Source organism: Leiobunum rupestre, chromosome 9, assembly GCF_980474605.1.
Source record: "Leiobunum rupestre chromosome 9, qqLeiRupe1.1.hap1, whole genome shotgun sequence".
Taxonomy (NCBI): Eukaryota; Metazoa; Arthropoda; class Arachnida; order Opiliones; family Sclerosomatidae; genus Leiobunum; species Leiobunum rupestre.
This window is the reverse complement of record NC_143392.1, coordinates 8,914,817-8,929,019: the sequence shown is the minus strand read 5'-3', so window position 1 is coordinate 8,929,019 and position 14,203 is coordinate 8,914,817. Positions and strand designations below refer to the sequence as shown.

The 14,203-nt window shown below is 35.7% G+C and overlaps 1 protein-coding gene across 2 annotated transcripts; it reads left to right on the top strand.

The window, feature by feature from the left end:
- Positions 1-4,409: 4,409 nt before the first annotated feature.
- Usp10 (ubiquitin specific protease 10) lies at positions 4,410-14,199 on the top strand. Of its 2 annotated transcripts, none has more exons than XM_090159506.1 (10): positions 4,410-4,527; positions 7,239-7,334; positions 7,418-9,185; positions 9,257-9,348; positions 9,469-9,578; positions 9,649-9,784; positions 9,869-10,315; positions 10,383-10,530; positions 10,668-10,736; positions 12,006-14,199. In XM_090159506.1, exons 1-10 carry the CDS (start codon positions 4,510-4,512, stop codon positions 12,209-12,211), a joined length of 3,090 nt encoding a protein of 1,029 aa, XP_090015632.1. In that variant the 5' UTR covers positions 4,410-4,509; the 3' UTR covers positions 12,212-14,199. The 2 variants fall into 2 exon arrangements, with proteins under 2 accessions (XP_090015632.1, XP_090015633.1); XM_090159507.1 differs by lacking the exon at positions 4,410-4,527 and adding an exon at positions 4,647-4,804.
- Positions 14,200-14,203: the final 4 nt, after the last annotated feature.

Genomic DNA, 14,203 nt, shown 5'->3' with positions numbered 1-14,203 from the left:
GTCCTAAAGTCTGCAGTGCCAACTTTCACCGCCATCTTGGAAAATGGCCGCCATTTTATATTCGCTTATAATTAAAAAATTATTTACCCAAACTCATCATATGAGGTGTCATTCTTCTTCAAATTGTCTTATCCTTCTTTATAAGCTCTTAAAAGGTCGATTTTGTGAAAAGGTCAAAGGTCACGAGCTAAAAAAGTTAAAATATCTTTACATTATAACGAAAAATGGTATATTTCTTACATATTGCTTATTAATTAAAACTTCTAATAATATTTCAAAGAAGCCCTGTTGCTCTGGAGAAGGTTAAAGTTTAATTGGATTAAATTGATTAAGTATTTATTTTAATATTTAATAATAACTGATACCCCACCCTTCGTTTTCTTATAAAAAAACGTCCTTGGTTTAACGCCAATCTCGAATGAAAAAGGTTCTGAGGCGAATTCTAAGTCAAAATAATGCGCTTTGTTCGAAAAAATATGTTTCAAGACTGCCCGACTTGACATTCAACCACCAGGGGGAATTCTAGGTCGTTACGACCACAGCACATGCAGTTTCAAAGCGAACGGTACGAAAGATATTTTTGAAAACCAATTTTATAAAAATAAAGTAAATATCAAATATTAATTAATAAAAACATTAATAAATACATGTAGAAAGATTAAAAAAACGACCACTCTGGCATAGTAAAAAAATGTTTTATTAAAAGACACGACTTGTTTCGCTGCCGTTCGGTAGCCTCATCAGAAGCACATCGCACCTGATGATGCGACCGAACGGCAGTGAAACTAGTCGTGTCTTTTAATAAAACATTTTTAAATTTTACTATGCAAGAGGGTTCATTTTTTTAATCTTTCTACATTTTAATGCATAGGTTTATTTTTACCATATTAATAAATACATAAATTAAAAAGTAAATAAAACACAAATAAATAGATATCATAAATTAATGTTCTAAAAATTTATCGTTTTTTAAACTTATTATTCTTCGCTTTGAGCTTCTTGTTCTTCATTTTCATTTTAACTATGACTTTCTTTAAAAGTTAAACTTTTAAAGATTTGTTCAATGAAACTGGAAGTCACTGTTCAACGGTAAACTTTAAAGCAATTTTATAACCACGTGACTATTTATGCTATCGCCTATTGGGCGACGGCATTATCGGCATTTGAGATTCGACACGGCCAACTTCGATCTCTCGCGCTACAGCGGCCATCTCATTCATTGACGTTTCTGTGCTAACCTATGAGCAAAAGATGTGTATGACGTCAGCGCCCCTAGCGGATTATTATTTTTAGTATAGTTTTTACATTGAAGTCAATATAACAACCGAGCGTGGCGCTGAGCTCCTACACGTTATAGTACAGTTTATAGGGGGAAAATCCTTGCTCGCGGAATTTCGACGAATGTGTTGGCCGCTGTAGCGCGAACAGCGCGTGATCAAAGTTGGCCGTCGATTCGATGACGTCAAATATTACCTAGGGTACGGATGACGCAATATCTGTGAAACAAACCATTAGTGAAGAAATAGAGCTAGTGGCATACTTATGAGTAATTATGTTACATATGGTATTATCATAAGTCTATCATAAGGTCCCCATAAGCAAAGGTCTACCATAGGGGCCCATGTTAACGGTGTTGTCCTGGAGATAAGAAAATGATCGTATGACGATAGGGCAGTAGCGTCATCTTCGTTTTAAAAATTTCTACATCTAAAAACATAAATGCCACAAAAACGCGTCTAAATCTCAAATTTGAAACAAGTTCTCTTATTTCTAAAAGCCACTTTTAGGTTCTGATGAATCATTTTGCAACGATAAGTGTTCATTTTAAGTTTGAAAGTGATAAAATTGTGAATAAGCCTTGGCCACGGTGCTAAGGGCTGGCGGCGGAGATTTCTCCCGCCTGGTTCTAAGTTTAAAAACTTTCGCGCACGCCTTCTGCGCAATCATATTGCATTTCGCGAAAACATGGAGAAAAGAGGGTAGGGAGATGAAATAAGTGGGGTGCTTCGCTCCCCTTCCGTGCCGCCCTCCACCCAAAGTTGGGAGAATTGGGGGACGACACAAAGGAGTACCCAGGTAAAATATTTGTCACGTGAACATGCTGTAGCAGTTACATCGCGCCCTCTTTCCACATAACAATATAAATCTACAAGACCATGCGTTCGGATTATTTTTCTATTTTAGTATGTTTTTATTTCCTCTCAATTGAAGTTATTATCAGTGGCGCCGATCGCTCTTTTTCCCAATGGGGGCCGAAGCTCACTAATAAACTTGGAATGAGGCTTAAAAGTAAATGGCCTTTAACATCGGCGGTGTAACCAATGGGGGCTTCGGCCCCGCTGCCCCCATGGAATCGGCGCCACTGGTTATTATTATTAATTTCAATATGATTATGGATCATACTTATCATAAATCACGTAATTTTAAAAAGCAGTCAAAGACACAACTAAATAACATCGGAAAAGGTTAAAAAAACCTAAAAATACATGGTAAGCCTTGGTGTAAATACGTTCACTAACTCCAAATAACTTTTCTTTTTAGGTATTGGTTTTAACAAAAAAATTCTAATTGTGAAATCTCAGCGTTTTCAAAAACCCAAACCGTTAGAGCATGGACATGGCATGGCCTAGAGGGAGCCAGGTAGCTAACAATATCACGTGACAAAAGTTTTACCTGGATGCACTCCCTCTTTTTTTCAGGGCCCATCCACCCGTTTGGGGGAGTTCGGCATCAAAAGCCGGGTAGAGTTTCGAAAATCAGTTCATCTCCCTACCCTCTTTTCTCCATGGCGAAAATCATTTGGGGAAATGCCTAGTTGAGAAAATTACCACTAGGATCGAGGGGCTGATTTTGAATACCTACCTCTTAATAACGGGCATGTGATCGTCAAAAATTTGGCCTAGACCTTATGATAGGCTTATGGTATTATAAATAGTTAGGTCTATGCGACCAATGTAAAATTCCCAAACAAACAATTTAACTTTTGGATATGAGCAAAATTGACGTGAGCCAAGGATAATAGCTATTATCCTTGCATGAGCTAGCTAGGTAAAATATAATTGCATAACATTAGCTTACAAGAGTGCAGGCTCGGACTGGCACCTAAAATCGGCTCGGGCATTGTAGAGACGCCAGCCCCTACTAGACGCTGTATAGACGGCCCAGATCGGCCCACCAAGAATTTGCCCAGACCGGCCCATCGGGAATTTGCCCGATCTGCCCTATGGCCAGTCCGGGCCTGCAAGAGTGACAGAATCATATAGCAAAGGCTAAGCCTAAGCCTTCCTAACGAGCCCTAAATCTTGGATTAATCCAAGCCTAAATACAGTAAACAATTTTTTTTAATAATAAAGATAAGTTACAACAATTATTCAAAAGATAATCTATCATCTCGTAAAATAAAAAAGAAATGCTGTATTTACCTTTCGAAAAATATGAATCCGAAAATCTCATTCTGAGTTCCCTCACTTTGCACTTACAGCTAAAACCGTTAAAGAAAGTGGAAAAAGGCCACTAATGAATCAACAACACCTGTAAATGGTTATTTGCATCAGCGCCTACGTTATTAACAAAGTAGATCTGATCACTAGATAAAATAAGCTTTGTGCGCGGCGTAGATGGTGTTACTGTCGTTTTAGCCAAGAATCTAATCGGTGGGCTGCCAGCCATTCGATTAAGCCAAGATTAAGCGTTCTAGTTTGTTATACGATTTCTATGGGGTTATCTCTCCTCCAAGTTATCACCAGGTATGGAAGTTCAACCCGAATTTTTACTATGATTCGGTGGTCATTTAATTCTTTAATAAAGTAAGCCAAGAAAGTTTATTCTCAAGTTGTTCCTCCCGAATCCCAATGGCCAAAGATATACTATGGACTAATAAATTTTATGGTTTTTCAGATATATCATAATCTATAGCTTAAAACGCTTTGGTGCCGTGATTCTCCTCTCAGAAATCCTCCCTGGATTATAAAGACTCTGATGGTATGGTATTTGTACTTTTTATCTTGTTTTTGGGAATATGAGATAATAACATTAATAATAATAAATTTCTAATCATGCAGCAAGACAGCGTTCACCATAGAAATCTCATAGGTAACTAGAATGCTGCCGTGTAACTGGAAAATGGACCAAACGCCGTGACAGACGATAGCCAGATTTCAGCCAATCAGAGCTCAAAGAGTGGTTCTGCCAAGAATTTAATGTCACCAGAGAGAATGACGTCACCTATCTCCCGCTATAGTAGCGGAACCAAGGAGGATTATTATCCTCCTTGGCGGAACCACTTTACGGCCTCTCATTGGCTGAAGGTTCAAGGCGAACTGGCGTCAAGCTCGGCCGTAGGCGGCAGCATTCTAGTTACCTATGAGATTTCTATGGCGTTCACATAGAGGGCGCCGCTGCAACTAAAACGTATCTGTGACTAGTAAACGATTTTGGCGACATCTAGCACGTAAATTAATATGTCGGCAAGTAGAGAGAAGCATGGCCCATGAAGGATAATTTTTAAACATGGAATCATACAATTTTGTAAGTTTATATTTGTTAATTATATTCTAGTAACATTTTTTATTGAAGATAAAAAGTAGATTTTATTATTGAAAAAGCTTTCGGGTATTGTTTTTTTGAATATACATAATTTTGAAGCAAAAACGTCCTTGCCCAGATGGTGAACGTTAAGCCTTGGCTGAGACGATAAGTGCGCGCATTGCCTTAAATTCTTTATATAATAAAGCCGAGTCTTAGCCGTTTGCCTCCTTTTTGCCGCAAAGACCGCTTATGATGAAATAATATGGTTTACTTACCAGTAAGTTTTCATAAATACCACCACCAATGTTGTATCTATTGGTCTGTGGGTATTAATATATTTTAGAAATAATTTCAATTCTTGACCATGATGCCTTTGCATCATTTTCGATAGGGCAGTAAATGACTATGATTTCATATCAGATCCAGACAGTTAAACACTATTGTGAAAACTATTCAAGGAATTATTGATGGTATTTTGAAGATAGTTTGACACATAATTACTTTTCATTTTTACTGGTAGAATACAATTGATATTGATAGGAAGTATTTTGTACCGAAGATAATTAAAATGTCTAAACTTAAATTAAGGGATGACCAATGGCTTCAAAATAAACAGTTGCCATTGTAACCAAAACATTAGGAAGTTAAAAGGCACATGTTTTATTTTGATAGATTTTTGCGTTTTAATAAGGATATTTGCTAACATTGATTATTGTTAGTGCTTCATAGCCAGATGGTCTTTTCATGTCCAACTAAGCATGATTTTTAGCTGTGTTATTAAAATAAAATATGGATATATGTAGAGATATTAATAGCAAGAACAAATAGGAGGAAATTATTTACTTACCTGGGCATTTAGCATAGTGCAAAGAGAGTACAGTGATTTCAATAGTATAGCAAAGGCTCGAAAATTGACATTTTTAGAGAAAAATATCGTATGTTTGAGAATTGTCAATAAATTTAAATTTAAATCTTATTTATAACAAAAAACTATTTACAATTTAAACAAGTTTTTTGCTAAATTTGAAAATTATTGAAAATGTCATAGTATGTAGGACGGACACTATGGAAATTATCTTAGGTCACCCATAAATTCGCTCAATTATTACTTGTACAATAATTATCATCTCTGGCAATGCTGGTGTACGTAGCTTCAATGGTTTGCTGAATAATTGGTGAAAGTGTTATTTTTTTGCATTAGCCAAACCTACTTACAATCACCAGACAAATTTAGATAGAAAACTGCAAATCAAACTAATCAGATGCATGTTTCTCTTCAATTTACATCAATAACTTAACCATAATTTTCATTTCTCCTACACAAATATGGGCATATCATTACACTTTTCACCGAGCTTAAGCTATCCATTAGTGATTTTCCTAGATCAATATTTGCTACTCAACCGTGTTTCATTTTAAACTATTTTGCCCGTTATTAATTGCATATCGTATTTTTCATTTTTGTTAAATAACCTTAGTATTTTTCCCCACTCTTTATCGTGACTAGATCATGCACCAAATTAATTTCATATAGATGTGTGTATTAATATTTTGGCTTAGTGAAGAATACGGGCCCCTTTTATTGTTTAAAATTTCTGGCAGTAACTGTCTGTTTCTTGAAACGTTGCCATTCAATTTTAAGATTAATTTTTAGATAAATTTTGCAGTGGGTGTATGCGCAATTTCTCGGATGTTAAATCTCCCAAATCATTGGGTTACTTAGATAATTCAAGAAAAAACATTTCATTAGGATTTTCCTTTTCACAATTTAAATTCTAAAATTATATATTGATAATGTAAAAGCTACAGTAATTTGATATATCCAATAAAGGAAATTGGCTAGTATTTTCTAATAACAGGATTTTATTATACATTTAATTTATAGCTGTACCAGAGGTTAAACCATTGTCCCTACAATTTGGACAGCTAACATTTTGGTAGTTTTATTATATTCCCAAAAATATATTGATAGACCCCTTAACTCTTTTCTTTATCATTCTAATTTTTTTGTTATATTATATTGTTTATGAGCTATACAGTTTAAATCCTAATTGCAATTTCCTGCAAGAACAATGCAAAATAAAACTCATAGTTACTACTCATTAGAACATGTTAGTAAACAAATTGTCTTTGTCATGGGGTCTGAAACTTGTTAATTTTCGTTTATTGAATTTTTAATTTAATCCTTACCAAATCTTATTTGGGTTTTCGGGACATGATTTAATTTCATTGCAATCATGAAATATTGCTCAGAGTCTCATCCAAATATTTGTTTTACTGATGAATATGGAAATTATAATAATCAGTAAGGCTTATTCCCAAGGTACCAAGTCGTCTAACGACTTCAAATCAGGTGACTGGGTTACATTTTTAAATGTTAATAAACTTATAGAATTTAGATTACTCTTCAAATATAAACGAAAGATTAGAAAATTTAAATTGTTGTACGGAATTCCATTGACTGTTGTAACGCTTGGTCTTCCTTGCGTGTTAGCAATTTAAACAAGGCACCAGATAATAGGATTTAGGGTAGTAAAATGAGGCATTCTTATACTACAAATGTGAATATTATTGGTTTGAAATGTACGTGTTTGTTTTCAACCAATATAGTTAGAAAGTAAGGGAGGAATCGTATGACCTCTACCTCCCAGTTTATTATTTGACCAATCAACCCAAATGGGAAATAAGTCTGAATTTCTCTGGTTTTATAGGAATTCCATTTTCTGGATTTGACTGGTCTAAGTAATGAAGAAGTCCAAGATCTTCTTGATTACCTTAAACCAGGAACTCTCGTGGCTGAAGTTGAAGTGAGTTTTGCGTTAATTTATACCTATATTGTATTGAAATGGAAAGTATTCCTAATAAACAAATGTAATCTTTATTCGCGTAGCTTCCATGGAACGTTTCCGATTCCTTAGCCACTGGCAAGGAAATCAGTGGTGGCGTTGCAAATAAAGATGATGAAAAATGCGGTCATACAAAATACTTTCACAATGACATTGCTGTCTCCACTGGGGGGGTTGTTGTGACAGAGACCCCCCAGTTTTCAGCCAATGCTGCAGTTTTTATTCCAGCATCTGTGACAGCTATACCACCAACAAATATGGGTGTGCCTCCGTTTACTGGCATGCCTCAAAATGTGCAACAATTCCCTCCACAGTTATTCTCAAGGCCACCAGGAACGCTTCCACCCTTTTCAATGTCTGGAACATACACTGTGCCGTTGGACTCGTTACCTTCTCCGAGTGGAATGCCAGTAGCTGGTGTGGAAATTATGCCCCATCACCCACAGCCGCTTGACAGTCCCGTCAACAGACCACTCTACCATCCGGCCAATAGTTCTGGACCAGTTGATGTAGGTCATGATGAAAGTATGGAAAACAGACATAAGCAGTCTAGGCACTATTCTGACAGACATAACTCAAGGCATAAGTCTACCATGAAAAAGAAAAATCACAGTCACATAGAACACAGTGCAGTTGAACTAAGTGGTCCTCCTCTGAATGTAAATATTATTGATTCTGCCTTCCGGTTAGGTCATGTTATGCCTCCTGAAGAGGCTATGATAAGCATCAACTCCGCTGTTGTTAGTGCCAGTGAAATAGTGAGCCCTGAACATTTGCCTCCCTCAGTCAGCAACAATGGTCCTCCACCTAATATGATGACTATGACCCATCACCCTCCAGCTTTCCCTGTCCCAATGCCCCATGGACCTGGTAGTTACCAGACTGGAATTACGTACACTCATCCTCCCCAGATATATTACATACCTTATTATATGCAACAAACGGGCTCCAACTCTCCCGTGGTCACTAGTATCCAACCTCTTGTTGATGGAGAGACAATGGTACCGGTAGTAGGTAACTTAACAGGCCCTCCTCCTGGTATGACTGGATTGTACGAAGGTTCTCCTTTGACCATGTCTCACTCCCTTACGATGCACCAAACCCAAACGCACCATCACTCTCAACAACATCAACATCAACATCATCATCAACAACAGCATCAACAACATGCTCAGCAGCAGAACTATATATCGATGAATAAAGAACTTTTAATTCATCCTCAAGACTCTTATGTTGTCACTAGCGATTCCAGCCAGGAAGTGCTCGCAAATGTGATTATTGAAGAATTGAAACACGTTACTGATTTGAGTGCAAGTACTAACACAGAATATAACTCTGATTTGGGCCAAGACATTTCTACGAATGAAATATCTGATGATAATTTTACAAACTTTTCCATTCTTGATGAGGAAAAGGGTAGTGGTGCTTCTAATCCAGTGGTTATTGAAGGTGCAGAAGTTACTCCTAAAATGGAAGATTCAGTGCGCGTGTTAAGTGCTTCTGATGTGTCTCAAGAGCAAATTGAAATCCTTTCTGCTAAAAACCGGACTATTACCCCAGAAACTAATAGTTTAGAAGACAGTGGGGTAGACCTTGGTGTAGACTCTCCTCCTTTACCAGCACCTCCTATTCCCAAGATTATTAATGAACCTAGTAAACGGTGGTCAGATTTGTTCAAAAACAAGAATTCGTCTTCCAGCGAGAACGCTGACAGTTTTTCAAAACCACCGTCAATTAGTGCAACGCATAATGGACATTCTAGTGATGATTCTTTGGGATTTGCCAATGACTGTGAATTGCAGAAAATAGGAAGTAAGTAAAGTTTTAATTTTCCATGCACTTAGACTGTATTCAGGCACATAATTTTAATTTTAATTTTATAGGACTATTACTCTCCTATAAACCGGATTTTACTCCCCATCCTTTCCAACCTAGAGGTTTGATCAACAAAAGCAATTGGTGTTACATTAATGCTGTATCCTTAATAATGTGACGAGTTTTGTTTATTCCTACAACCATAACTGATATGATTATTAATTTATTATATTACTTACACTTCAATGTTTAATTAATTTAACCTTAATTAAAAAATTAGACCTTGCAAGCTCTTTTAGTCTGTGCTCCATTTCATAACTTGATTCAAACACTTCAAAGCTTGTCTGTACGAACGTCTGGCAAAAGCAAAACACCAATTATGTCTAGTTTGTAAGTTATATATAATTTAAGACACTAGCGTTTTCACGTTTCAAGATGATTGAACTTTTTTTTATCATAGGGTTAAGTTGATTAGTGAATTTGATAATGTTTCGGCTCCAAAGAAGAAGAAAAAGGATGACCTAAATATTGGCCATGCATTTGAACCAGTGTGTATGCACGCTATGTTAAGCCTGATTAAATCCGAATGCATTAAGGTAAACATTCATTTTATTATGTAGACATCCTTGTCAATAGAAAACTTATCATATATATTTTTTTTTAAATAATGTTTTTAACAGGGAAGACAAGAAGATGCTGAAGAGTTCCTAAGTTGTATATTGAATGGTCTTCACGATGAGATGGTTGCCATCATAAAAACAGTTTCATCGAATGAAAACAAAGGGATCAATGGTCAGGCGTCGGAGACTAACGGACACCTTGAGACAGCTAGCGAAGATGATGGTGATGATCAGGATTGGAGAATGATGGGCCCAAAGGGCAAGGGCAGTGGTACAATTACCAGGACCTCCGCTCATCTATCCCAATCACCTGTTAAAGCAATTTTTGGAGGTGTTACTAGATCTCTGCTGACATCTGGTTCCGAGTCATCCGCAACCTTGCAACCATTCTTTACACTTCAGCTTGATATTCAAGCTGACGGAGTTGACTCGGTTGAAGACGCTTTGAGTCACCTCATCATTAAGGAATCAATTCAGGGCTATACCTGCTCAAAAACGAAAAAAGAAGTGAGTTTGACCTCAATAGAACTTTCCATTGTCTTACGTTTTTACTAATACGCTTTCCACTTGAAAGGTTGAAGCATCGAGACGCATGACTTTAGAAGAACTCCCTCCCGTCCTAATTTTGCACTTCAAGAGGTTCGTCTATGATGATAAAGATGGAGGTTCCAAGAAAGTGCTGAAAAAAATGGATTACCAGCTTGACCTGGAACTCAAGAAAGGTCAGTTTCGTTCTTTTGAAAGATTTTTTTGTTGCAAACCATTTTCTTTTAGCCTCGGGGTATCAGTTTAAAAGATTTAATTCTTCCTGGATTCCAGTTTCAACTTTTTCTTAATCTAAATTTTTAAATGCTTTTAGAATTACTCTCTTCCGAAGTGAGACAGCGCTACAGTGCCAAATATCACAGGAATTACAGATTGTTTGCTGGTAAGTAACTTTTCGCAATCTAATTTAGAATAGGTTGAATCATATCTCAAATTTTCCGCTTAGTAAGATTGATTGATTCATGGCTTTGGGAATGTGTATCGGGCAAGTGGGAACTTTGGGGCTGGGGGTGTAGATCCTTGGCATCGGGGTCGGTCGCGTGGGGTTCCAGGGGGAGCACCTGCTTATCCACGTCCTCGTCATTGGCGCACCCAAAAAAAAACAAAATGAATATTTAGGCTGTTTCATTAAAAGTCTTAAAATTTTCTCAACTTAGCTCATTAGATCCATCCAGGCCCCCTCCATAAAAAAATCCTGGGTGCGCCACTGGTCCTCGTACTTGCTTCTTTGGTTAGAGACTGTTCTTCGCGAATAAATAGGGATCTCCCACGTGGGTTGCATGGTGGAACTACCAATCCTAAGCAAGGGGATTCAGGAAACTCGCAGTCTTCATTGATCGGTACTGACTCTGGTAATGTCACATTAAATTCGGTTAGCTGTGGTGGTCGGTTATGGGGTATTAACGTGCGAGTTTCTAACGTAGAATGTAGATCCTGGGGCGGAAGTTTGTGTGATTTCCAAGTCTTTCTTGGCCAAATAGGTGTTTTAATAAAATAAAACAAGAAAAAAATGAGAATATAAAATGTTTTTCTCCACGTCGCGAGTTTAAGCTTTTTAGTACATTATTGCCACGAACGTATCACACGTGGACTTCAAACATTAAAATCTTGATCGTCTCGAGCGCGCGCTCTCTATCTTCAATAACCATAGCTAAAATGACGTAGGAAAAACATTGACAAGTGATCTCCCATATTTTATAGAAACACCTATTGGGGGTTCGTTGAGGCTTTGGTTCATAGAGTTGATCGTCCGCTTTCCCTGGTGGTGGGTCCAATTGTTTATTGCCTAGGGTATGTCATTCTGGATGTTTAGTTTTCCAAGGACATTGGGTCTGTTCCGGTTACCTTTTAGGTAGTGGAGGGCCTGTGTTTTAGAATTGTCCTGGGGTTGGACTTTGTCGATATGATAGGGGTACGTATAGACTATGTTAGGAATATATTTTATTGTAAAAATGGGACTTTACACAAAACAATGTTCTTATGACAAAATAATCTTCTGGTATGTTAAAACATATTATCACTGAGTTTGGCCAAATTTAAGTAGAAAACAAAATCTTGCGTTATAAAAATCAATAGTTTCCCATGATATAACAAAATATTTCCCTCGTTGCACAATGCTGTAGTTAAGCCTGTTAATTTTTTTAATCTTTAGTTGTTTATCATGACGGTAAGGAAGCAGTCAAAGGGCATTATGTGGCTGATGTTTACCACGCTGGAATAAATGGTTGGCTTCATTGCGATGATCGCAACATAAAACCTATAAGCGAAACTGATGTTTTGACATATAACTCTCCATGCGTGCCCTATTTGTTATTCTACGGTAGAGAAACAATGCAAAATCAAGCCAGTGCAAAGTGAATTGTATAAAGTAAAGTTTAAAAAACTATATAAATAGATAAGGAAGCTTTCGGTAGGTATGTAGGCTTATCCGCAGTTACTTTCCAATTACGATAATTTGAATTTTCATGGCCTTTGAGTTACTTCTAAAGTATGAAATTTCATACGTGTTACAAGTGAAAAATGTGTAAAACAAACTGAACTCACTCGTCATATCGATTTTTCTTTTCAATTTTTAGAACACATTGTGTTTAAAAAATGAACATTTATGGTGTAAATAGCTTCTCGGTAATTAACTAAGAGTGAGAAGTTCGTATATTTTTTATTTTAATTCAACTTCTTCCATCTCCTTCAAAATTTAAAGAAAATCCGTAGAGATATCTATTGCCTCACTATTGCGATTATAGCTTTTAAATTATCCAAAATCTTTCAGTTGTGTGTGAGTTTTGGAAGTCCTATATTCTCCCGTCCCCTTTGACCTCTTGTTTTACTCTTTAGTTTTAAAGTGTTGGTTTGTGTTTTGGAGTAAATGTGAATTGATATTATAAATTATAAAATAAAAGAATAAACAAATGAGGATGATTTAACCTTTTAAATAAAATTAGTCTCTGTTATCGAAATATGATAGAAAGGGTAAAACACTTGAAAGATGCGAGAAGATTTATTGTGAATAAGAAAGTTTTTTTTCCCTCCTCGCAAATCTTTTTCTACTTGTAAATAATTCACGACACTCTTCTTGAGCTTAAGATAAAAGCGTTTCGTGACGCTATCAATTTTGGAAAGACGTAATTCATTTCTTTAACTACATTTATTTAGAAAAGTAACAAATTTTCAAATGAGTAGTTGATAAAAGTAAAAAGGTGTTGATTTTGGTGTGTGAGTGTACATTAAACACGTAAGTGTTTGGTGCCTGGGAAATTGGCGGAGTTTTTGAATGGTCAAAAGCCTAAATTTATAATTTAGGCTAATTATAAATTTCCCTTTTTTTTATATATATATATATAGGAAATATTTCCTACAAATATTTTGTACAGGAGGCCTAAAAAATAAATTAAAATAACCTTAGGACTATGTAAATGTTATTTTAGGTAAATTGATTTTTTTGGGAAAGTTTGAAAGAAAGAGAAAAATTAGGCTTTATTGTTAAATATAATGAAAGGGAAATTCTAGTTATTGTATATAATTGTATTTTTTGTTTGTAGTAGTTTATGAAATCTTTTAGTTAATACCACGCACTAGATAAAAATTTGCCCAACTAAGATTTTTGTAGTAATAGTAAAAACTAAAATAGTTTGATTGGCTTATTTTTTAAAAGCTTAACCAGTTTTTGTTAAGTTCCTGATTATTAACAAATGAAAATTTTGATTTATTCACACACTACTCTTTTAAAGTTGTTTGTTTTGTCAAGTTTTACGATTTTCCCCTGTGCTTTTGGCAAATCAATGACTAGAAAAGTGAAGTCGTCATTTTAATTTTAAAAACTGGTACTTGATAAATGTGTGGAAAATATTTTTTTTGCGTAATTTATTTTTGATTATGACCCAGCTGTTGCTATTGATTACGAAGCCTTATTTACGTTTGATATATTTTTAGCTTTTCACAGTTTTTAAATAAGCAATTCTAACAAACAAATGGCCATTTTTAGAAAATTTAAGAATTAGTGTAAATTACTAAAAGATAAAATTAGCAAACTTGTCAATGTTGGTAGAAAACAGCGAAGAAAATTTTAAGTTTTTTTTACTACGCAAGGAATTGATAAGAAGAATGCGTTGAAAATTGTACAAGAATTTAGTGTGATTCTAATGCCTACCTTGCATTGTCTATTAAAAAGATAACTTAGCAAGGGGTTTTAAATCGAAGTGCCTTTGAAGTCGACTTAAAAAATTGAGTGATTCAAAGCAACTTGCTAACAGCGTTATTAGCAGATCACTTGTGTAATTTACATTTTATAAAACTGAGTGTCAATGTTATTGGGGTTTGTCGAAATAAAAATAATGCCCATATTTGATTTGA